The sequence below is a fragment of the Ceratotherium simum genome, chromosome 6, assembly GCF_057802395.1.
Source record: "Ceratotherium simum simum isolate JZ-2026a chromosome 6, ASM5780239v1, whole genome shotgun sequence".
In the NCBI taxonomy this organism is placed as follows: Eukaryota; Metazoa; Chordata; class Mammalia; order Perissodactyla; family Rhinocerotidae; genus Ceratotherium; species Ceratotherium simum.
In genome coordinates, this window is record NC_141905.1 from 61260449 (window position 1) to 61283440 (window position 22992).

Sequence of the window (22992 nt, forward strand, 5' to 3'; positions counted from 1 at the left end):
CCAACTCATCCCAGTGGCCCAGGGAGGCAAGTGAGGGAAAAAATGTCTCCGTGAGAAATGGAGACCCTAAGCCTGATCCTGGTTCAGAGTCCAAATTTATACCATGAGTTTGTGGCAGGAACCCCCAGCCGGGAACTTACATAAAAATTTGTCCAGGATAGTAACCCACTCAGAAACCCCAGCAGGAACAAGGGCAAACCTTCTGTGTAGAGACATTCTACAATTCAGGGCACATGGGACTCCCACAGAAAAAAAATCCACCACTAAAGGTGAGCTCACTATAAAATTACACACCTCATGTGAATACAAACTATCATGAGGGGGAGTTAGCAGAAGCAATAAATAGGACAATTAACACCCCCAAGAACTGGAGATAATAGAACAATCCAAAAGCAACTATAAAATAAGCATGTTTAATATTCTAAAAAAGATCAAAGAAAAGTATCAGTTTTGTGTTTATCATAAATCTCAATTCCACGTCCCCTTCCCCACCACTGCTCAGCAAATCATCAGATAATAGAAATGGAAAAGAACAAAGAATGAAGACCACACCTATAGCTTATTGTTTCGGGGTCCAAGAGCCATGGAAAGAGCTGAGCCTCAGGCAGCCATCAAAGGAGAGCCTGATCTCTGCTTATCCAAGACTGCTAAGTCTCAGCAGAGAAACTTCTCTTTTCTTTGGAAAAATGTCTAAATGTCAGAGAGCCAGGGACAAGGACAGTACATTCCTCTCTGGTGAAAAAAGAGCCTTGTTAGCTGCTCTACCCTTGGGGGTGGCGGGGCAGTATTCAAGAGCTTGGGAGAAACTTCTCTTGATGCCTAGAGACTGACAGCTAAGACCCAGGAAGAGATGTGGATCATGCCCAAGAGGGAAGTGCCCAAGGCAAAGAGAGTAAGCAGAAGATGCTAGTCTCCTGGAAGCTGGCAAATTTGAACAGAGGTGGGGGAGGCCAGTAAGGCAAAGTTCAAACCTGAAAAGCAGGGGCTGGCCCCCCGAGTCCTGGAGGCCTGTGAGAGAAATGTGGGCTCAGCTTCTGAGAAGGAGTTATGAACTCTTCGAAGCTCAGACTCCTTGCCCACCTCTGGGATGGTCCGCGAAGTGGCCTTTTAGCAGATGAAGGTGTGGACCCTGGGAAACCCTCCTACTACTACTCAGGGAGTCCTCAGGACCTCCAGAAACTGCCTCTTTCCTGTAGTTAACAACCCCCTTCCAATGCGAAAACATTTCCCTCCATAAAACAAACAGCTTAGCCCTTGGCCAGCCCCTCTGGGGGAGGAGAGGGCAATAAAGGCTGAGAAATGTTTCTGAAGGAGGCTGGGAGTCTCCTAGCCTTGTCTGTCAGCTCAAAGCCCCTGATTAGCTAGAGGAATTTAGGGCACAGACATCAGAGTTCCTCTCCAACCTTGAAAGGAGAGGGCTAGGGCAACTTCGACCATGCAGAGCAAGTCAGGGCCCTTTCCTGTGGAGGCCGGAGCAAGCCAGAGGGCTTCTCCTCAGCACGCGCCCGGACCCTAGACTCTTCATTTAGGTTGAGAAGGCCCAAAGGTAAGAGGCTAGCGTCCTCTAAACATCCCTGAGGCCTCCAGGGACCTCCAGCCCCCAGACCTCAGCTCTGATTTAATTATGAGGGCATTTCCATAGCAATGAGACATTGACAGATAACATGGGTGCCCTGGGCCTGCAGCCGAGGGAGTCATTGGATCAGGGCTCCTTCCCTTCCTCCTTTATCCAATCCACCTCTAGAGGGAAAGGATATTGAAAAGAAGAGGCACTAATCCACTCTAGGACTGGGAAAGTCAGGTCAAATTTGAGCAGAATAAAAGCTGTACCACCCCAGTTTCCAGCCCTAATCTCACCTCCATGTCTGTGCCCACCAGCCATCCCAATTGCAATGGGCTGCACTCCCCAGCAGGATGCCTTGGGCAGAAGCACAAGGGGCTGCTAATGGAGCTGCAGAGGGGAGGAGAGTTGTCGGGAGGATGAAAAAGGTATGAAGGGTTTCCGGACATCTTAGCAAAGATTTAGTTCTATGATCTTCTAAGCTGAGCTCAAATTTGGCCCATTACATTGGGCCTTCCTCTTGACTCCTTGCTTCATCTCTTCCTTCTATCCATGAGACCCAAAGGCTGAGCACACCAAATGGACTGTGCTTGGTCCTCCACAGCACGGTCTCACTGATTTATTTCGGGATCAGGGAGAGAGGCCAGTTTGAATTTGAATCAAAATATTTTCAAGAAATCAATGATCTTTATTTCAAGTGTGAATAGTAGCCAACTCAGACTGACAAAGGGTTGCCTAGCAGGAAACACTGGGCATTGCCTTCATGATTAGCTAGGTTATACAGAACCTTTCAGCTGCTATAGATGTTTAGAGATGCTCGGGGTGTCCCAAAGGAGCATTCTCCAAAAGGGGGATCCCCAGCACTAAGCTTGTTTACTCCATTATTTAGCACTTTCTAAGAAGAAAATATTGGCTAAGTAAGGTCAGTCAACCCAACCTTTTCTGAATGACCAGAAATCTTAAATAGTGGTGTCCCAATGAATGTTACAGGTATGTATTGGGACCAAGGGCTCAGAAATGTCCTGGTGGCCTCAAAGCTACGTAGGCAAGACCTGAAAGCCTATTTCCCCCAGAGAGCCAGCCACCCCCCAAGGTGACAGGAAGACCCCCCACTCCCTCCCCAGGGTGATCAGATCAGAATCCTTCCTTCCCCCACTATTAGCTATAGCCTCAGGACAAACAAGCCAGCACTTTTTCAACCCTGAGCTTTGCGAGGCAAGCCCTACGACTATTGTTACTTCTGTGAGGGCTTTGCCGCCTTCAGCCTGGAATCCTCGCCTCTCCCCGGTGGCGCTGGGCTGGCGGGCAGGGAGGGAGGAAATCCTGCAGCAGGCTCGGGAAGCAGCCTAATGCTCCAGCAGCTTAAGTGGCCGTTTTCCTTGGGATTAGGGTTTCACTTACACAGAGCGCCTGAAAAACGCTGCTCTTTCGGAAGGATTAGAGCTGACAATTCAGTGCTCTCAGAGAACAAAATAAAGCCCGAGAGGAACTGGGAGAGCTGGAGTCTCAGGAGACTGTGCAAACAGGCTTAACCTCTGCCCACCCAGCATGAGGGGCTCTCTTGTTCTGAGCCCATCAGTGAGCCTGGGCCCAGCCTCCGGAGTGCCAGCCCCTGCCCAAGCCAGTCTTCATTTGCGATTTGCTAATGGAGCCAGAGAAGGCAGCATGGGGAAGTGAGAGGAGGAGAGGGCTGGGGTGTCTTCCCCTCTCTCTGAGCCTCAATTTCCTCCTCTGTAAAATGAGAGAGTTGGACTAGAAGATAGCCAAGTTCCCTTTCAGCTCTTTGAAAATGTGATTGTTCCCAACACTCCCTAGCCTTAGCCCAGGGTCCTGAGGCTGCAGCTCCACCCATGGTCCAGCTGAGTTAGAAGGAAGCCACATCTTGTGGTGCCCTAAGCCAGCAGGTTACCGCAGCCCAGATGAGCTGGGAGGAGAAGGGGTGGGAAGAGAATGACTGGTTGTGTCCAGCTGGTTGGCTGGTGAGAAGCAGACCTCACTGAGCCCACACAGATCTGGGCAGCATCCCAGCCTAGGACACCCCAGGGACTAAAGGTCCAGCTGTCCATGGGAAGCAAGATCAGCTAGGAGAGCAGCCACCCTGAGCTGCAGCACAGCCCCCTCTACTGGAACCCAGAGCAGGCAAGCCCCAGGATGAGGAGCTGTGGGGCCAAGAGTACCTGGGGCTGGGGGCCCTCAAGCAGGTGCCTCTGCCCCAGAGGAGAAACCTTTGGGAGGATTTGGAAACCTGGGAAATAAGAAACAAAATGAAATATGCAGAAAATTCTTTCCCTCTCCTTTTAAAGCAGCATCTTTTATAGATTTAAAATTTGTTACTTTAGTGCATTATGTATAACTTGGATTGGTCATAAAGTGGTCATAATTGGTATAGTAAATGTAAATGTACAGTATATTTAGGCAGTAATTACAAATTTAATAACTGTGTGTTCTTGGAAGTATTATAAATGCTTGTGTCAAATGCAGGCACAGAGTGCCAACCTTGAACCCATCTAATGTCTTCATTTTTACCACCTTATGAGAAGCAGACAAAACTTGAGGAGAGGACAGTAAAACAGGAGTTATGTCTTCTGGCCTTAGGGTCCTCCACAGTGTCAAGTGGATAGCAAAAGTGCTCATTTTCAGAGAAAGATGCTGAGGAAAATCATCTCCAGACTCATTGAATATAACTTTTGCTGTATAAATCTATGTCTAATAAGTCTCATTGTCTGAGCCATCACTCACAGTAGTTTCTGCTTCTTGGCGGCTTCCTCCTTATTATTTCCTTAGTCTTCTGAACGCTGACATTTTCCTTGACTTGGGATAAGCCTCTCTGCTCCTTCACATGTTATTTTGTGGTTCTTTGTATGATTTTGTTTACTGGTACAGTTCACATGGTTTCTTTAACAATTTTTTTTTTAAAGATTTTATTTATTTATTTTTCCCCCAAAGCCCCAGTACATAGTTGTCTGTCATAGCTGCACATCCTTCTAGTTGCTGTATGTGGGACACGGCCTCAGCATGGCTGGAGGAGTGGTGCCTCGGTGCGCACCCGGGATCCGAACCCGGGCCGCCGGCAGCGGAGAGCACGCACTTAACCGCTAAGCCACGGGGCCGGCCCGGTTCACATGGTTTCTAACAAGTCAATGTCTTTCTTATGCCAAAGAACAGAGGTTCTTTTGGTCTTATAAACAATGCTTATTAACCTTTGAGTCATGAATACTTTGGAGAATACGATAAAAGCCATCTAGATATTATATGTGTATATCTATAACATTTTGTGTGTGTGTGTGTGTGTGAGGAAGATCAGCCCTGAGCTAACATCCGTGCTAATCCTCCTCTTTTTGCTGAGGAAGACCGGCTCTGAGCTAACATCTATTGCCAATCCTCCTCCTTTTTTTTCCCCCAAAGCCCCAGTAGATAGTTGTATGTCATAGTTGCACATCCCTCTAGTTGCTGTATGTGGGACACGGCCTCAGCAGGGCCGGAGAAGCAGTGCATTGGTGCACGCCCGGGATCCGAACCCGGGCCGCCAGCAGTGGAGCTCGCGCACTTAACCGCTAAGCCACGGGGCCCGCCCTATAACATTTTATATATAGCTTTATATGGACTCCCTGACGCGTATCTGTGGAGTCCTGCAGGATCAGTGAACCCCGATTTAAAGCCCTTGCTGTAGAAAATGGAAGAACCTGAAACATGCAAGAAGCAACCAGATGTTCTGTTATAGGAAGGATTCACTTAGCATAGTCCCAGGTTACTTTCCTGGACTAAATGCCTATCTATTTCCTGGGTCTACAGTATTTGAGAATGTCATTCTAGGATCAATTCCCTAGTATACTGCTTGCCTGTAGTCCAGGATCTGCCATCTACTAGCTGCGAAATCTTGGACATTATATTTAGCCCCTCTGAGTTTTGGTTTCTCATCTATAAAATGGGGATTAAAAACAGATCAACATCATAGGTTGATAGGAGGATTCAATGAGCTCATACACAGAAAATATTCAGGACAGTGCCTACCACCTAGTAGGTGCTCAATGAATGCTAGCTAGTCCAAGTGCACGTAGAAACATAGCTCTACCCTTGAATCTTAGACCTGACAAAATAGCATAAATTGATGACTGAAATTTTCTAATTTCTTTATAAAGTCTTTCACTTTGCTTTTCTCTGCACTTGTAAGAAAGACTGCACTTAGATTCTCCAAAACAGTTGATTTGATCTGGCCCATTTGGTAAGGAATGTCTGACAAAAGTGCACTGTCTGATTCAGATGCAGTGATTGCTGTAGAAATTGGCTTTAGAGTCTTCAGGGACTTCTGCAGTTGAACTGAGAAGACATCCTCATCAAGTACAGTGCTTCTAACACTTCTGGGTACTTTAAGATTCTCAATGACTGCTGTTTCTTGAAGAGCCTCTTCATTTTTTAGAAAACTCTCAAAGGATATTAATACTCCAACCCATGGAGTTTTACTACAGACTCGCAGTGTCAGTATTTTATTCTTTGTGTCCTGTTTCTCCTGCCTCAGCTTAATGACAGGAGTGACGATATGAGATTTTGCTTGTTGGATGACTTCTTTTCCTTTTCTTTGGCTCTTTTGGGGAGTATCTGGCTGCATGTTATCATTAAAAGGCAGTGTGTTACAGACATAGCTTCAAACTTTGGCTCTATCATTTACTAGCTGTGTAGCCACAGGAAAGTGCCTCCTTTTTCTCAACTTTAAAACAAGGAAGTTAGACTGATCATCTCAAAAGCTCTTCCATCTTTAAAACTTTGTAATCTTGGGCCGGCCCCATGACTTGTGTGTGCGCACTCCTCTACTGGCGGCCCGGGTTCGGATCCCGGGCGCGCACTGACGCACCACTTGTCCGGCCATGCTGAGGCGGCGTCCCACATACAGCAACTAGAAGGATGTGCAACTATGACATACAACTATCTACTGGGGCTTTGGGGAAAAAAAGGAGGAGGATTGGCAATAGATGTTAGCTCAGAGCCGGTCTTCCTCAGCAGAAAAAAAAAACTTTGTAATCTTAAGAAGCAAGTATCCAACATGAAATGCCCATCCTCTTGTAATATGTGGGTTTTTATTCATTTGTGATTCTTGGCGCTGTTTTCATGTTCCCGGCATTGTCAGTGAGCAAAGCAAATACTTTACTGCTTCCTGTCTTCTGTTGGATGACACATATTTTATAACTGATGTATTCTGCCGGGTAGCTGTTTTCTCCTCTTTCTGTGCTTTTGCTTGTTTGTTTTAAGGACATGGCTGTGCTGTCTTATAGTTTTAGAGTTTGTCTCTGCTCCCGTTTGTCCATCTGTCTGTGGTACTGCAAGGCCCAGTGCTCTGTTGGGTCTTGCACAGATTCCATTACCCATTCATATTCTCTCACTAAAAGAGGCTTGCTCAAAGAATGCTGCTGGGCAAATGGTATGACGGTCTTAGTAATTTGAAAACTTCCTGCAGAATGTGTTTTCCATTATTGACAATGGTGTTCCAGAAGAATATATGGCTCTGGCAAGAGTTTGGTCAATTTTATCCTGCTCTTCAGGTGTCACCTGTGTACTAACGAAGCCATTGAGAGTGTTCTGTATACAGTGGCTTGCATCTTTGTTGACTCAGGGGTCCTGAATGGGCACCTCTTTGTGGTGATACTGATGTTGCAGAATCTGCAGCAGCAGAAGCACAGCTGTATGCAGAACATCAGGAAGCTCGCGTGTTTTTCCTCATCATAGGCCTCTTCTCTTGCATTTTAAAATTATCTGCATAGCACTTCCCAGATTCAGTTTTTTAAATAGAATTTGGAAATGCACCTTTAATCAATAGTGCTGTGGGTGACTTTCAGCATGCAAAAGCTTCTATATGCTGGAAGTTGGCCTTACCATTTTGCAAGAGAAAAAGCCAGTGGAAGTAAACATTGCATAGGGTGCCTCCAGCTTAGCTGGAAACACCTTTTATCCATCCAGCCTTTCTTCCTCTCTCCTGAAGCTAGGTAGGGATTATGTGACAAAACCTTAAATTACAAGGAATTCATGTGTGACATGTTGTAGGAACCGTGCAGCCGAAAATCAGAATTCAGATGCATTTAAATCTCGATTAAGAAAGAAGCATACTTCTTTTCCTGGCTGCTTTGTAGACATTAAGAGCGCAGGACCAGGAGGAATTGGGTTTCTGTACGTTTCTAATTTCAAAACCTCTACATCTTCCCTAACTCTCTGCTGTCTTGGGCCTTTTTTTTTTTTACCAGTAAATGCCATATTATTACTCTCTCCAGGAGTTCATAGATATTGCTGTCCTTTCCACTTCAGGACCACTCCACTGAGAGACAGTCAGAAGAAGTGTGCCTTTAATTGACAATAGAAGTGTCAATGAAAGAAAACCCACAGCAAAGCAAACAGATTCTTTCTTCTATCTCTCTGGGAGTCTGACATGATCTCTTATCTGACAGTTGTACTCTGTTGTTTGTTCTTGAGCTTTAGGAAATGTAAGATATTAACCATATTAGATACATATAGAGGAAGATCATTCTATCGTATGATAAAGATGAGTCACAATATATGAGTCCCTCACTGTAAATTTTTCATCATCCTATAAAAATTCATAATCCATTGTGCAAACTATTTTTAGAGAAAAAGCAGATTCCAATGTTTACATTTTATCCCAGATTTTACCTCTTCAAAGGAGACCAACCTATATGAAACAATTCGAAAACAATATAACTCACCTGGAATTGGTTATAAGTGCAATAGAGTGATAGAGAATTAATCAACAAGTATTTATTGAGCATCTACTACGTTCTCAACTGTGCAAGATAGAGCAGAAGAGAGGGCCTTGCCTCAGTTTGTTTATGATCTGTCTGAGAAAGCAAGCCATAATATGAAACAACAGGGCTGATGCGTTATGAAGTATAAGGACATGGTAAACCATGGAGCGTGGCCACTATAAAAGTTCAGAAGAGAGAAACTTCTCTGATGAGTAGAATGGTTGGCATTTTAAGGCTTGTGCTGGATTGAGAGGGAAACGAGGAGGAAGAAGAAAAAAAACTATATAACAAAAGTACGGGAGTTTCACAGCACATGAGCTGGTGAAAACAGTCAGACTAAACCAGGAGGGGTGAGAATCAGAGCTGAGAAAGTTGGGTGGGGAGGGTGCCTGGGAGGCTTTGAAAGCCTGGCAGGGTTCAGATTCAAACTGTAGCCTACAGAGAATCAATAATGGCTTTCACAAGGGAAGTGGTGATGAAAGCGATGTTTCATGAGGACTAGCCAAGCAGCCACATTTGGAACTTTTATAGCGGCCATGCTCCATGGTTTACCATGTCATTATACTTCATAACGCATCAGCCCTGTTGTTTCATATTATGGCTTGCTTTCTCAGACAGATCATAAACAAACTGAGGCAAGGCCCTGTCTTCTGCTCTATCTTGCATAGTTGAGAACATGGTAGATGCTCAATAAATACTTGTTGATTAATTCTCTATCACTCTATTGCACTTATAACCAATTCCAGGTGAGTTATATTGTTTTCGAATTGTTTCATATAGGTTGGTCTCCTTTGAAGAGGTAAAATCTGGGACAAAATGTAAAGGATGAGAAAGGATGTGGAGCAGGGAATACAAGCAAAATAACTGTTGTGGGAAACCAAGGGCAGGTGCTCAGGAGCCGAGCTAAGGAGGTGATGGAGGAAATGGAGACGGGACAGATGTATCAGACGTCACTAAGGAGAATTGACAACACTTGGTGACTGACTTCATCTAGAGGGGGAGGAACAAGGCTATATCAAGAAGGATCCCAAAGTGTTTGGTCTGATGGTCTTCAGAGGGCCCCTTCAAGAGGAAAGATGAGTCTGCTTTTATTCCTGTCAGGTTTGAGCTAACAGTGGGACAGCTGATGAAAATGTTCAGCAGGAAGCTGGAAATGCAAAAACCTGAGCTGTATCTCTGTCTACTTAGGGAAGGATGAATCACTCAGATGTGTTAAGGTAGGGGTGAGGAAACTCACATCTCAGAAAAGTAGGAGGTAAGGTTACCTTCAAGGGGAGAGTGGCAAGGAGAGAGAGAGGGGCGCTTTGGAATAGCCATCGGCAGGATGAGGACTAGGGCAACTGATGAAAAGCAAGTAAACTGGGCCAGATACGCATGGTTCTATGACTTCCTCCAGCCACAACTTGCCTTCCCAGGGCTGGACAGAGACACTAGAGTGGGAGAGAGGCACTGGCTGAAGAGGAGGATAAGGTGAATCTGGAGAGGATAAATGAGATCCAGGAGACCTGGGAGAGAATAAAGTAGTCTGTAGGGCATGGAAGTGTGGGAGAGGGGAGAGGGCAAATTTATTGTCATTAGAGATTGGAGCATACTAAATTGCAAAGGGAGATGATGACCCCTTCATGGCAATGGAGGGGGCAGGCAAGGAAGGGAGGTCACTCAGGTGCAGCTGTGCTCCAGAGGCTATATCTGTGGACCATGGGTATCTCCCTAGTATTGATTTGCTCTGCCTTCACTCCAGGATACTGCTAAGGAAAGCCCTGTCTCCCACCCCCCAGACTCTAGCTAATAGATGCCTCCTGGGACAGCAGTCCAGCAGCTAGTGGGGGGAGCAGGTTTTGCTCTTGGAACTTGATCTGATCCACTTGCACTGTTGGCTCAAAGCTCCTGATTCGCTTCAGGGATGGTTTTCTATCATTTAAATGCCACAAACACTAACAGCAAAATAGCCCACTGGCTGGCCCCCTGCTCTCCACACCTGCCAGGCCCAGCACCTGCAGCTCCACTTAGAGAGGACAAGGAATACCCATCAGCCCCTGTATTTGTGGTGGTGGGGTGTCCTCCAAGTGTGAAGGAAAGTTGGGTTTTAGAGAGGGGAGAGGTGAGCAAGATGATAGAGGTCCATTGGCTACTGGAGAGACCACAGCTGAATATCTTGCTGGGAAGGAGGAGTAAAACCAGGTCATTGCCCTCCCATCTCCAGCTGCATTTGGGCTACAGGGAGACACAAGCAAATGCAAACACACACACACACACACAAATGCAGAGAGAGAGACACAGAGCTACTCACAGAGCAGAGGTGCATACACCCAGCTGATCATAGGGCAGACATTTAGGTAACAAGCTTAGACACATGTAAAGGCACACCTGGACCTGCTCAATCAGATGTACCCCCACATGTCTGCACAGTTCTTTCTTTTCTGAGAGTTTCCTGTCCATGGAGTACTCTGGTGTGAGTAGAGGCAGGCCCCTCTCTTCCAGGCCTCACCCCTTCCCCTTTGTGTTTTTCCAGGTCGTGACATGGCGAGCACCACTCTGCCTGGTTACCCCCCTCACGTGCCCCCCACTGGCCAGGGAAGCTACCCCACCTCCACCCTGGCAGGAATGGTGCCTGGTAGGTGACAATGCTGCAGCTACCTAACTTAGGTGGTGGTCACTAAATTGTGGGTGAGCTGCTGAGTGGTCTGTAGTCTGAGGCTGGGGGTGGGGGAGACCCAACATCCCCTCCCCTAAACCACTGGTCTTCTATCCCTCTCTCTCCCTGAGGCTGCAGTTGGTCCCTCATCCTCTCTCATGAGCAACCCAGGGAGGGAACTTGCAGAAGAGCCCCCCTTGTGTGCACCCTACTGCATGTCATAGCCCCTCCCCAGTGCCCACGCACCTGAGCCTGGGGAGCATACAGCCTTGGCTCTGCCCTCAGTGCCCCAGACCACCCCCATAGCCCCTCCCCAGTGCCCACGCACCTGAGCCTGGGGAGCATACAGCCTTGGCTCTGCCCTCAGTGCCCCAGACCACCCCCAGCCAGCTGACACTGCTTGGAAGAGCCTGCCCTGGTTTCCATGGAAACTTGGAGCCAAGAACCATTTCTAGGGGCCTGTCAGTCACTCAGACAAAGCCACCCTGGTCTACATCAATCCACAGGGAAGATCAGTGTCAAGAACGGACCCCACCCCAGGGAGAAGAGGGAGCTAGTCCCTAAGGAAAAAGGAACAGAAGACAGGCTATGGCAGGAACCAGAGAGACTTTGGCTTCAGAGAGACAAGCTAGAGCACCCCGACATCTCAGAGGAACCCAGGCCCTCATTGCTCCTGTGGGCTCTGACCCACCCCCTGTCTGAGAGGAGTTGGGTCTGGGCTGTGTGGATCAGAGAGGCAGAGGCTGTATTTAGGGTCTGGTGACTGCAGCTGGAGGTTGGGCTCTCCCCAACTCCTCACTCCAGGTTAGGAGCTGGGCTTGAAGTCAAAGAGAGTTGAAGCTCCTATTTGCATAAACACGAAAAAAACTCTTGTCTTAAAAAGGGTGAGACTCACTGGGCCTGCAACACACTCCCACTGGCTGCCCTCTTGTGTGCCCCTCCCCTGAAGCTCAACTCTCCGTGGGGTGGGGGGTATGGGGGGTGGATAGAAGAGGGTAACTGGCCCCATTCTGGGACCCACCATCCAGGGACAGCCCTGGGTAAGCAGAGCTTGGGGGGCGGGGCATGGCAAAGAGGAAGATTGCTGTAGGGTGTTGTAGAATAGGGGCTGTGAAGGGAGTTAGGGGAACTGGGTAAGGAGAGCTGGGAGGTGGGGGTAGGGATTCTTGCCTGGATTTGCGATGGGGGAGTAGAAGTGTTAGGGGCAAAGAGATTCTTCAGGGAAGGTCCTAGCATGAGCAGGTGGAGGCTAGGGAAGGTCTTAAAGACAGGGGGGTGAGAGGTGCGGAATGGGGGGGGCAGTCTGCAAGGAGGTGGGGATGAGGGGAGCGCACAGAGCTCATGGTGGCAAGGGGGGAGTCGTTAAACAGAATCTAGTGCTGATGAGGAAATTACACTTGTTTCATTAGCGATGGGGAAGGAGATAGCTCAGTTCCTCTTGGTCACAGTTGAGCTCAGAAGCTCATTATCCTGCTGCACGCATGCTTTCCCTCCTCGTCAATAAACAGGCTTTCCAGTGGCTGCATCCCCCACCCCCACCCCAGCTCCTTCTCCGAGAGGGGCCCCTTCTCCTCTACTTAACCCGCGGTTAGGGATCACTGTAAACAGTCTAGGGTCATCACACAGGAGAAAGGGCGAGGGGGAAACCTGGAGGCCTGGCCTTTCTTGCGCAGAGGGAGGAAAGCAGCTTCCGACGCCTCCAAGCCCACGGGGCCCTCCGCTCACCACTTGCGGACCGGCGGGCAGTCCACCTGCTTCCCGCCGCCTCCCTCCCCTGCTGCGTGGCCCACGTATCTAAGCTCTCTAAGGAAAGGCGGGAGGGAGGTGTTTCCCAGCGGAGCCCCCACCCCTTGCCTTGGCACCGTGCTGAGATGCCATTCTTAGGACTTTGTGGGACAAAGTGTCCCGAGGGCCTTTCTTTGCCACCCTCCCCCGCTTCCACTCCACGGGCCCCCAGCGCAGCGCGGGTAGGAGCGCCTGGACAAGGAACAGACCTTTCCTGGGTGGCCTGGAGCGCCTCCGCGGGGGAGCCCCGGGCGAGCACTGCCCGGCAGGTCCCTCCACGCCCGTGTGCGAGGCGCGTCGGTGCTTCTGCACTCCCCTCCTCCCAACACGGGCTCTCCCCAGGCGGACCCGGTAGATTGCTCTGCCTCCGCCCGGCCCGCACGCCCGCAGCGGGCATTGCCCTGCCCGCCGCACCTGCACCTCGGACCGGGGGGAGGCCGCTGGCTGGGCACTTCGGGTCCGCCCTGGCGTTGTGCGTGTCTGATCTCCGCTCCCCCACCATCCCACAGGGAGCGAGTTCTCCGGCAACCCGTACAGCCACCCCCAGTACACGGCCTACAACGAGGCTTGGAGATTCAGCAACCCCGCCTTACTAAGTGAGTACGCCACCTGGCTGGCCGGCGGCTCAGCGCGTCCGCCCGCCGGCCAGCTCGGCCGTGCTGCTTCCGGACACGGGTCCGACTCCCCGAGACCCGACCTTCGGATGCCGGGCCGGGCAGGCTCGTTAGTGCAGCACTGAGGCCCCGGGATCCCTTGAGGACGCCCGCGCCTCTCGCCCCTTGCCTACCCCCCTATTCCTCCCCGGTCGCTGGAAGGCTCTGCGCCGCTCCCACCCTCGGCCCCCCTGAAAGGTTCGCAGTTGGGTGGCAGCAGTCACCTATCGGGCCCTCTCCCACCCGATGAATGAGGCTCTGCTGGGGGCAACCGGCCCCCGCAGCCCAGCCAAGGTCTCCCTGCCCGGATTCCGCCAGACCCCAGCCCTGGGAGTTCTTTGCTTTTCTTTCCTTTTTTGTTCTCCTGTTTGTCCTCTCACCCAGCCCATTCTTCTCCTGTGTTAACTTCCAGGTTCCCCTTATTATTATAGTGCCGCCCCCCGGGGCTCCGCCCCTGCCGCTGCTGCCGCTGCCTATGACCGCCACTAGTTACCGCGGGGACCACATCAAGCTTCAGGCCGACAGCTTCGGCCTCCACATCGTCCCGGTCTGACCGCCCACCCCGGAGGGAGGGAGGACCGACGCGACGCGGAGCCTCCAGGCCACCGCCCCAGCCCCACCCCCATCCCAGGACCCCGGCAGCCCTTCACGTCACCCCGTCGAAGGCCGGACAGGACGGGTGGAGCCGCAGGCGGGACCCTCAGGCCCGGGCCCACCGCCCCAAACCCCGCCCGCCGCCCCTCCCCGCCTGCCTGGACTGCGCGGCGCTGGGAGAAGGGACCGACCCAGCTCGCCCCGGCTTCGCCCGAGCCGGCCCCGGAGCCCACCAGCCACACCGCCGGACTCTGGCCGGGCCCGCCGCTGCGCGCGGGGACACGTTTCTGTGACACACAATCAGCGCGAACTGCAACGCGGCCCAGCCCCAGAGCAGCCCGCCTTGGACGCTCCGGCGCTGGGAGGCTTCGCTGGAGGGACTGGGCGAAGGAAATTAAGAACAAAACGATTTTCTGCAGAAAGAGGAAAAGCCTCCTGCCGAACCTTCGGGGAAAAGTCCTCACCCCCGCGCCGGCCGGACTGACCCCACCTTCCAAGTGTGCCCTGCCTCAGAAGGTGGAATGGAAGGGGGCCGGTCTCTAGGGACATGGTTTGGGGTCGTCAGGTCTTTCCAAGGTTGGGACCCAGCAGCCCGCACCCACCGATCCCTGCTCTTCCCTACTCCACCTGAACTGCCCAGTTCCCCAGGGCCCAGGCACTCCTACTAGAGACCAGACTCTCAGCCCCGCCTTGCCCCTAGCTCGGCGTCTCCTTCATCTGCTGACCTCCCAGTTTCCCCTCCTGCCCGTCCTTTTCCCATCCCACGACTCTCTGCTGCTCTCCGTCCTAACTCGCCGCCCATCGGAGGCCGTCCCGTGCCTGCCTGCCGCAGGACCCAGTTTCCGTAGGCCGCGGGCACTGGTCTTCCCGGAGCAGTTACTTGAGGTCGCCTCCCCGGACACAGACTCTCGATCTGCGGGTGGCAGGAGCAGGTTCTGAGCTGGCGTCCGGGCTGTGGCGGGGTGGAAGTGGGGAGCCTCCCACTCCACCCCCACCCACCCGCCCCCAGCCTCCTCCTCTGGCAGGAACTGAACAGAACTGCAAAAAGTCTACATTTATTTAATATGATGCAAAATGGAAAAAAACAAAAACCCAACAGGCTGCTGCTTTGTAGAAAGACGGTGTGTCGTGTGAAGGCAAAGCTCGGTGTATATAACCCCGCCCCCTCCGCCCCGCCCCGCCCCGCCCGGTAGAGTCCCCGCTGCCCGCCCGCCCTGCCTGTAGATACGCCTCGCTGTCTGTGCTGTGAGAGTCGCCGCTCGCTGGGGGGAGGGGGGAACAGCTACACGCCCACTAAAGCACAGCACGTCCTGGGGGAGGGGGGCATTTTTTATGTTACAAAAAAATTATGAAAGAAAAGAAATCTCTATGCAAAATGACGAACATAGTCCTGTGGACTCCTCTCGCCTCTGTTTTGTTGGCTATTTCTCTGTAATTCCGTGTTTTCGCTCTCTCCTCCGCATCTCTTCCCTGTCTCCATCTCGGCCTCTTCTCTGCTTCTCTCCCCCTCCGTCTCTGTCTCTCTCCGTCTTTGTCTCTCTGTCTCTGTCCCTCCCTCGGCCTCTCCCCAGCCCTGCCCCGGCCGCCTTGCCCTCGCAGGCCAGATCGGAGGTGGCAGCTCCACCCCCGGGCTTGCCCCCTCGCGGCCGTGCCCCACGTGCCCTGGGCCGCCGGCGGCCGGGCCGCCCCGCCCCGTAGTTGCTCTCTCGGTAGCGGCGATGCGCCCTGCATGTCTCCTCACCCGTGGATCGTGACGACTCGAAATAACAGAAACAAAGTCAATAAAAGTGAAAATAAATAAATAAAAATCCTTGAACAAATCCGAAAAGGCTTGGAGTCCTCGCCCAGATCTCTCTCCCCTTCGAGCCTTTTTATTTGAAAAGGAAAACGAGAAAAGAGAATAGTTTAAGGGAACTGCCGGCGCCCAGCCAGGCTCCAGTGGCCCGAGCGAGGAGCGAGGCGGCGAGAGCGCCAAGGTTCGAACTCCGAGGCCCGGCCCATCCCAGTCCTTGTGGGGCTGGCCGGACAGGGGCCCCACAGTCAGGACCCAGCTGAACCCTCGAAAGATCCCTCGACAGCTCTGGTCTCCTTAGCCACTTTCAGCGCGTCGGTTCGTTTTGATTTTCTTTCTTTTTTTTTTCTTCTTTTGTGCACATGAGAAATAAATAATAATAAATAATAATAATAATAAATAATAATAAAATTTTGTATGGCACTCCCCATGGCTCCAGGTTTGTCTCTCCCTGTCTCTGGGACAGCCCTCCCCTCACAATGGTCGATCCTAAATGACCCCCTCAATGATCCACCTACCTACACTCCCACTGCGAGCCCCCTCCTACCCCTTGGCCGAGGCGATCTTAGCGGCAGCTGAAAGGAGGCAAAGCCCCAGACAAGCCTGCCCTTCAGTAGCCACCGTCCCCCAACCATCCCTACCCACCCCTGCCCTTGGGGCAGGAAGTTTTCGCTTTACAAAACTTCAGAGTAACTTCGAGTTACGCATCTATACCAGCCCGATTCGGTCGCCCTGCCTCTCCACCCGCACCCAGATTTAGGGTGCAGGCTCTCAGAACGCGACGTCTGAGGCCCTCTCCCCATGGGCAGGGGGTTGTCTATTGTTCTATCTCCCTCCGCCGCTTAGCCGCGCTGCCTCAATTTTATCCCCCGAGTCCGCACAGAGACCACAGAGACCGCAGCCGCTTGCCACGAGCTTCCTCGCTGAGCATTTACTTCCGAGCCCGGACAGTGCTTAGCCCCGCGGAGACTCGGGGAGAACCAGCTGGCTCACGGGGCCTCGCGCGCCCTCTGTGTCTTGCGGAGTCCCCGGGGCCCTGGCGAGCAGCAGCTAGGACTGGTGCTGTCCGGGTGTGTCCCAGAGAGGGCGCGCAGGCGCCTACGTCTGTCGGTCGGTGGCTTCAGTTTCTGTTGGTCTGCGTGGGTCTTTATGGCCCTGGATAGGTCAGGGGGTGGGGAAGTGGGAGAACTGTTTGTTTTTTCTTGCGCCTTATTGTTCTTTTGCCTGGTTCTGCAGTGAAGGATCTGTGTGTCTGTCGCTGTATCTCTGTTCCTGTTTTGGGAAGGGATGGAGTGATTGTCCAGGATTGGACAGGCTGCAGCTGAGCTACTTGCAAGGGGTCCCCTCTCCACCCCATCAGCAACTTCCCAACTCCAGCCCTCCAACAAAGGCCAGAGCTCCACCTGGTCTCTGCCCTTGGATACTTTCCTTCTCTGCCCCTGGGGAACCTGCCCAGCTCAGCTTCCATCTCTTCCTCCTCCCACTTGAAAGGCTGTTGAAGCTCTGAGCTGCCAGGGATGGCTGGGGGGCTGCAAGCAGGGCCTGGAGGCAAACTAAGGAGTGACCTTCCCCCTTGACTGGAGGCAGTGTCTCCCACACGCCCCCTTCTCGCCAGGATCCCAGAGGCCTGTCTTTCCCCAAGCCTATTTGCCCAGCCTCACCCACATCATGACACTGCAGGACCCCCTAACAAATCAGCAAGCCCCTCATCAAGTCCATGTTCTTCCTTCTCCCTCCCCACCTGTGTCTTCTCCCTATTGCCATCTTCGCAAATGACAGTCCCACCGTCCACCCTGCCCGGTGCTGCCCCTCTTGACCACCAGTCTCCTAGAAGAGTGGTCTTCAAACTTCTTTGATTGTACACCCTAGCAGTAAGAAGAATTCTGAATGTGTACTGCCAGTATATTTACTTATTTACAAATTCCATAAATGTACTACTGGACTAATATGTTATGAATTTTATAAGATATAAAGTAGAAAAAGGATGAGACTGGAATACATAGAAATAGAAGTTCTAATGTTCTCTTCTCACACCTAAATGAATTATCTTGCACCCCCTGGAAGATGTGCACCCCACTTCAGAGATCCTTCTCAGAACCCATCAAAACCAAGCATGGCAGAACTCCTGACTATTGCCTGATGCCCAGTGAGTGAGTTCCTGGAAGTTGTCAGGACAGTGGGTTGGCCCAGTCAATGCTCCCACCATTATATGTAGCAGGCTACCTGGCCCCCAGTGCCTGGCTTTGCCTCCAGGTGCCCCACACTCTGAGCCCTGCCCTGCTCAATCCACCAAATTGGGAGCCAGGGCTTCTTACCTGGGTCCCACCAGAACTTCTTACCTTCTGTTCTATTTCTGGTCTTTTTCATACCAAATTTGACAGCAAGTATCCACTGTCTACAGTGACCACCTCTGCCCAGAAGCTTTCATGCTGCATCCCTCCTGGGGTGCTGATTTCTCCTTGGAATCAGCTTGAGGGCCCCCAAAACATGTTCTATTGTCCTTGACCAACTGCCTTTTCTAACCGCAGCCCCGCTTACATACCCCAAACACAAACAGAGCCTGTTCTCCAGCTTCAGTTTTCCCCAGAACTCACCTAATTCTGACTCTGTTAGTCCTGTCCCCACCCCACCCCCACACAGTTCCCAGCTGCGGTACACCAACTATGACAGTTAGAAATGGGTGAAGAGGGACCGGCCCAGTGGCACAGCAGTTAAGTGCACCCGCTCAGCTTCGGCGGCCCGGGGTTCGCAGGTTGGGATCCAGGGCGCGCACCGACGCACGGCTTGTCAAGCCATGCTGTGGCGGCATCACATATAAAGTAGAGGAAGATGGGCATGGATGTTAGCCCAGGGCCAATCTTCTTCACGGAAAAGAGGATTGGCAACAGATGTTAGCTCAGGGCAAAAAAAAAAAGAAACGGATGAAGAAGGTGTCCTGGGTTGAGGGAACAGCAGGAGCAAAGACACAGAGGCATGGAAATATACCAGATAAAATGTGGCTAGAGTATCAGGTGTCTTGGAGAGACAGAGGGGGTCAGGGGAGGTGGCAGGAGATGAAGCTTAAAAGTAGTTGAGAGCCAGGACACTGTGCTGGGAATGTCAAGATGATATTCGTCACAGTGGCTCCTTTAAGGAAACTGCCCCATTCTCAGCCCCTCCTGCCCAGGTAGACGCTATATTTGTACCAATGACTCTGTGACTAGTACGGAATTGGATTCAAGCACCAATCCAAGCCGAGCCCATCAGTTCCGCTCTCTTAGGACACAGAACTGGGAAGTATGGAGAGAATGAGGCCATTAACCATCAGAGGCAAAGGCCAGGGGAGGTCCTAAGGGGATTGCCCAGTCTTCCTATCTTAGTAAGGGGCAGCTCCATTCTACCAGTCACTTCAGCCAAAAACCCAAATCTTCCCTGACTCCTCCTGTCTTTCCCATCCCACACCTGATCCACCAGCAAAACCAGACAGCTCTACCTCTAAAATAGATCCTGAATTTGACCATTTCCAATGATCTGCACTGTACCATCCCAGTCCAAGCCACTACAATCTTTCACCTGGACTTGCAAAAAACGTTCTAATTGGTCTTTCTGTTTCCATCTTTGTCCCGCCTACCCCAGTCTAGTCTCCTCCCAGCAGCCACAGTAATCCTCCAAAATGTAAAGCAGATCATGCCCCTCCTCTGCTCAGAGCCCTCCAGTGGCTCCCCTTCTCCCCCAGAGTCAAAGTTAGAATCCTAAAACTGACTCACAAGGCCCTACATTTTCTGATCACACCTCACTTACCTCCCATTACCTCCCCCAGCTCACTGTGCTCTGAGCCTACTGGCTTCTGTGCTGCGCTTCAGTTACCCCAAGCGCTTCAATTACGCCAAGCACAAGCCTTCTCAAGACACTTGCACTTGATACGTTATTTCCCCCCGACGACTGGCTACCCTCGTCCTTAAGGTCTCTGCTCCGATATTACCTTATCAACAAGGCCTTCCCTCATCAACTTTAAAAAAATAGTGCACACCCCACCATCACTCTCTTCCTGTCCCTCCTTCTCCATACTCTTCACCACCACCTGACAGATTACATTTTATTGGTTTATATCCTGTCCTCTCCATTAGAATGTGAGCCCCATATGGACAGGTTTTTGTCTGTTCTGCTTGCTCCTGTATCCCCAATGCCTAGGTCAGGGGTTGACACACACAAGATGTTCAACTTATATCTGATAAAGAAACGAATGGAGTGATGAGGAAGAAGAAATCGTGACTAAGCAGGAGGCTGAGGCAGGGAAGGGAAACCCAGAGCAGAGGTGGAGAGACGGAGGAACCTCAAACACTTGGAGGAGGGTGACCCACAGAGAGTGGCTAAGTGGCTAACGGGGGGATGTGAGAGAGGGCAGATGCTCTTCCTACTTCTCCTGCAGCCCAGTGGTTCAAGATTCGTGAGCACAGGGGCCAACCCTGTGGCTTAGCAGTTAAGTGTGCATGCTCCGCTACTGGTGGCCCGGGGTTCGCATCCCGGGCGCGTGCCGACGCGCCACTTCTCTGGCCATGCTGAGGCGGTGTCCCACATACAGCAACTAGAAGGATGTGCAGCTATGACATGCAACTATTTACTGGGGCTTTGGGGAAAAAAAGGAGGAGGACTGGCAATAGATGTTGGCTCAGAGCCTGTCTTGCTCAGCAAAAAGAGGAGGATTGGCATGGATGTTAGCTCAGGGCTGATCTTCCTCACAAAAAAAAAAAAAAGATTCGTGAGCACAGAACTCCTCGAATAACTCTTACCATTACCTGGGGTGACTCTCTGCTCCTTACAACCCAAAGCACTTACCGTTGTCCCCATGGGGGGCATCAAGGGTGCACCCCTCCTTCCATTGGGAAACTGCCCCTCCATCATCCTGTGTAGTTCTTGTGGGACTGTCAGTCACAGTGCCCCATCAGCTCCTGACTCTTGATATGGGCCTGAGACCCACATCTGGCCAATGGGGACCCCCATGTCCCCGTCTAAAGCACAAAGACCTCAAGTCAAGTACAGAGTCCTCTCAGAAGGCTTGTTATTGGGGACTTGAAGAGAGAGCATCTCTTCTTCTTTTGGACTGTGAGCTGCAGTGATGAGGTCTTTGGACCCCTAAGGACTGCCCCCACCATGTGGAGACTGCCTGCCTGAGAATGGAGTCATGCTCACAGTCAGGCAGGGACACACAGAGCTGAGAGATAGAGAGAAAAAGAGCTCTGGTGGTATTATTCGAGTCTCTGGAGCCAGCTAGGCCTGAAGCAAGAACACTTTTGGACTTCCAGGGTCGTAAGACAGTGCATTCTCCATTTTTTTTCACTTAAGCAAATATGTTGAATGTCAATTGCAACCAAAAAGTTTCTGACTTAAACAGTTCTGGAGGACATGAATGCCCTGTTAAGGACTTTAGATATTTTTTCTTTCTTTCTTTTTTTTTTTTTTTTGTGAGGAAGATCAGCCCTGAGCTAACATCCATGCCAATCCTCCTCTTTTTGCTGAGGAAGACTGGCTCTGAGCTAACATCTATTGCCAATCCTCCTCCTTTTCTCCCCCAAAGCCCCAGTAGATAGTTATATGTCATAGTTGCACATCCTTCTAGTTGCTGTATGTGGGATGCTGCCTCAGCATGGCCTGACAAGCGGTGCGGCGGTGCGTGCCCGGGATCCGGACCCGGGCAGCCAGTAGTGGAGCACGCGCACTTAACCGCTAAGCCACGGGGCCGGCCCCAGATTTTTTTTCTACAGGCAATGAGAACCATGGAAAGTGTTACGCAAGAGAGAACAGTGTAAGAGATTTGCATTTTTGGAGGAGCTCTCTGTCCGTTATGTGAGGAGTGGGATACAAGGAGAGACAGTGGGTGCAGGGAAACCTGTATGAGCCCACTGCAATGGTCCAGGAAAGAGATAATGGGGTCCGCACTAAGGCTTAGCTTAGGAAGGACATTGACTTGGAGACGTGACAATGTTATACTTTTAAGTAAAAAAACAATGGGCAGAACAATGGACACATTTTCTTGTGTAAGAAAGTGGGAAAATAATTTTACCACATTTGCTTGTATATACATAATTGGAAAGATAAACAGCAGTCTAATAAAAATGGTTGTCTCTGAGCAGGGAACAGTGTGGACAGGGACTAGGTAAGAGTGAGATTTCTGTGAGTGTACTTCTTTAATGTAATTTTGAGTTTATTGAAAAATAAAATTTAAATTACAAAAAGTAAAGAAACAACCAGGTCCTTGACACATATGAGCATAATTTTTAATGAATAAACCAAGTTTTGCTTTTTTTTGTTCTAAGGCTGAGGGAAAGGCCATTGGATTTGGTGAATAGGGCATACCTGGTAATCAGAAAGCTGGTGCTTTCTGAAGGTGCAGGGAGCTGCTGGGGGGAGGGGTGGCTAAGACCTGAGGAAGTAGAAGGAGGCAGAGTGCAAACAATTCTTTTGAAAGGTTTGGAGGGGAGGGGCAGGAGATCATGTCAGTGAGCTCAAGGGGAGCTTCTTTCAGGCTAAGGGCTCTGTGGACAAGCCTGCTGGCTGAGGCAGAGGGTGGGGCAGAGGGTGGGAGGCAGGAGAGGTGAAGAGAGGCTGTTGAGAGATCAGCAGGAAGGGCTTATGGAAGGAGGCCTGAAAGAATGGGGTAGAGGCATAAGGGTGAGGGGTGGGGAGGAACCAGAGAATTCTGCTGGGGAGAGGAAGATCATGAGGGGTTGGGGGCCGCTAGGGCTGCTCAAAGAGATTGCAGGAGACACAATTGCTGTCTGCTGAGAGTGGCAGGAGCAGGGCTGGGACCAGCCTTGAGGAGGGTAAAGAATTTTGGAAGAATCTGTCTTGGGGATTCAGAAGGGAGTCTGTGAGAGCAGAAGGAGCATATTGCCAGCCAGCATCAGGGAGAGCACACACTGGTGGAAGACCCTTGGCTCCCCTTGCCCTGGCTGGCACCATCTCTCAGGATACAGCATCCAAGCCCCTCAAGATTACACTGGTCTCCCCTCTCTGACCTGATCCTGCTCCATGTGGCCTCCCTACTTGATTGAACCCCAGCAGCACTTCAGGTCCATTCTCATGGTCTGATCTTTGTGACTGTCCATCCCCAAGTGCCCAGGCATGGCCTCAACTGCCTTGTAGAAGAGGCCTGTGGAAGAGCCACCCCCCAAGGAGTTCCCAGCCGCGTATGCAACCTAGAGGCAGAACAGAAAGCATGTGTGTATGGAGGCATCCCCAAGTGGAGA

General features: G+C 51.2%; 1 protein-coding gene across 5 annotated transcripts in view; it reads left to right on the top strand.

Moving 5' to 3' along the window:
• PAX2 (paired box 2) overlaps nucleotides 1-14901 on the top strand; it is a 78878-nt gene extending 63977 nt beyond the window's left edge. For 3 of the 5 annotated variants that reach the window (XM_004427959.3, XM_004427957.3, XM_014785651.2), the window contains 3 exons: nucleotides 10820-10921; nucleotides 13237-13323; nucleotides 13793-14901. In XM_004427959.3, coding sequence (XP_004428016.1) covers nucleotides 10820-10921; nucleotides 13237-13323; nucleotides 13793-13869 — 266 coding nt within the window. In that variant the 3' untranslated portion in view covers nucleotides 13870-14901. The remainder of the gene's footprint in view (nucleotides 1-10819; nucleotides 10922-13236; nucleotides 13324-13792) is intronic. The other 2 variants (XM_004427956.3, XM_004427958.3) reach the window with 1 other exon arrangement.
• The last annotated feature ends 8091 nt before the right edge of the window (nucleotides 14902-22992 follow it).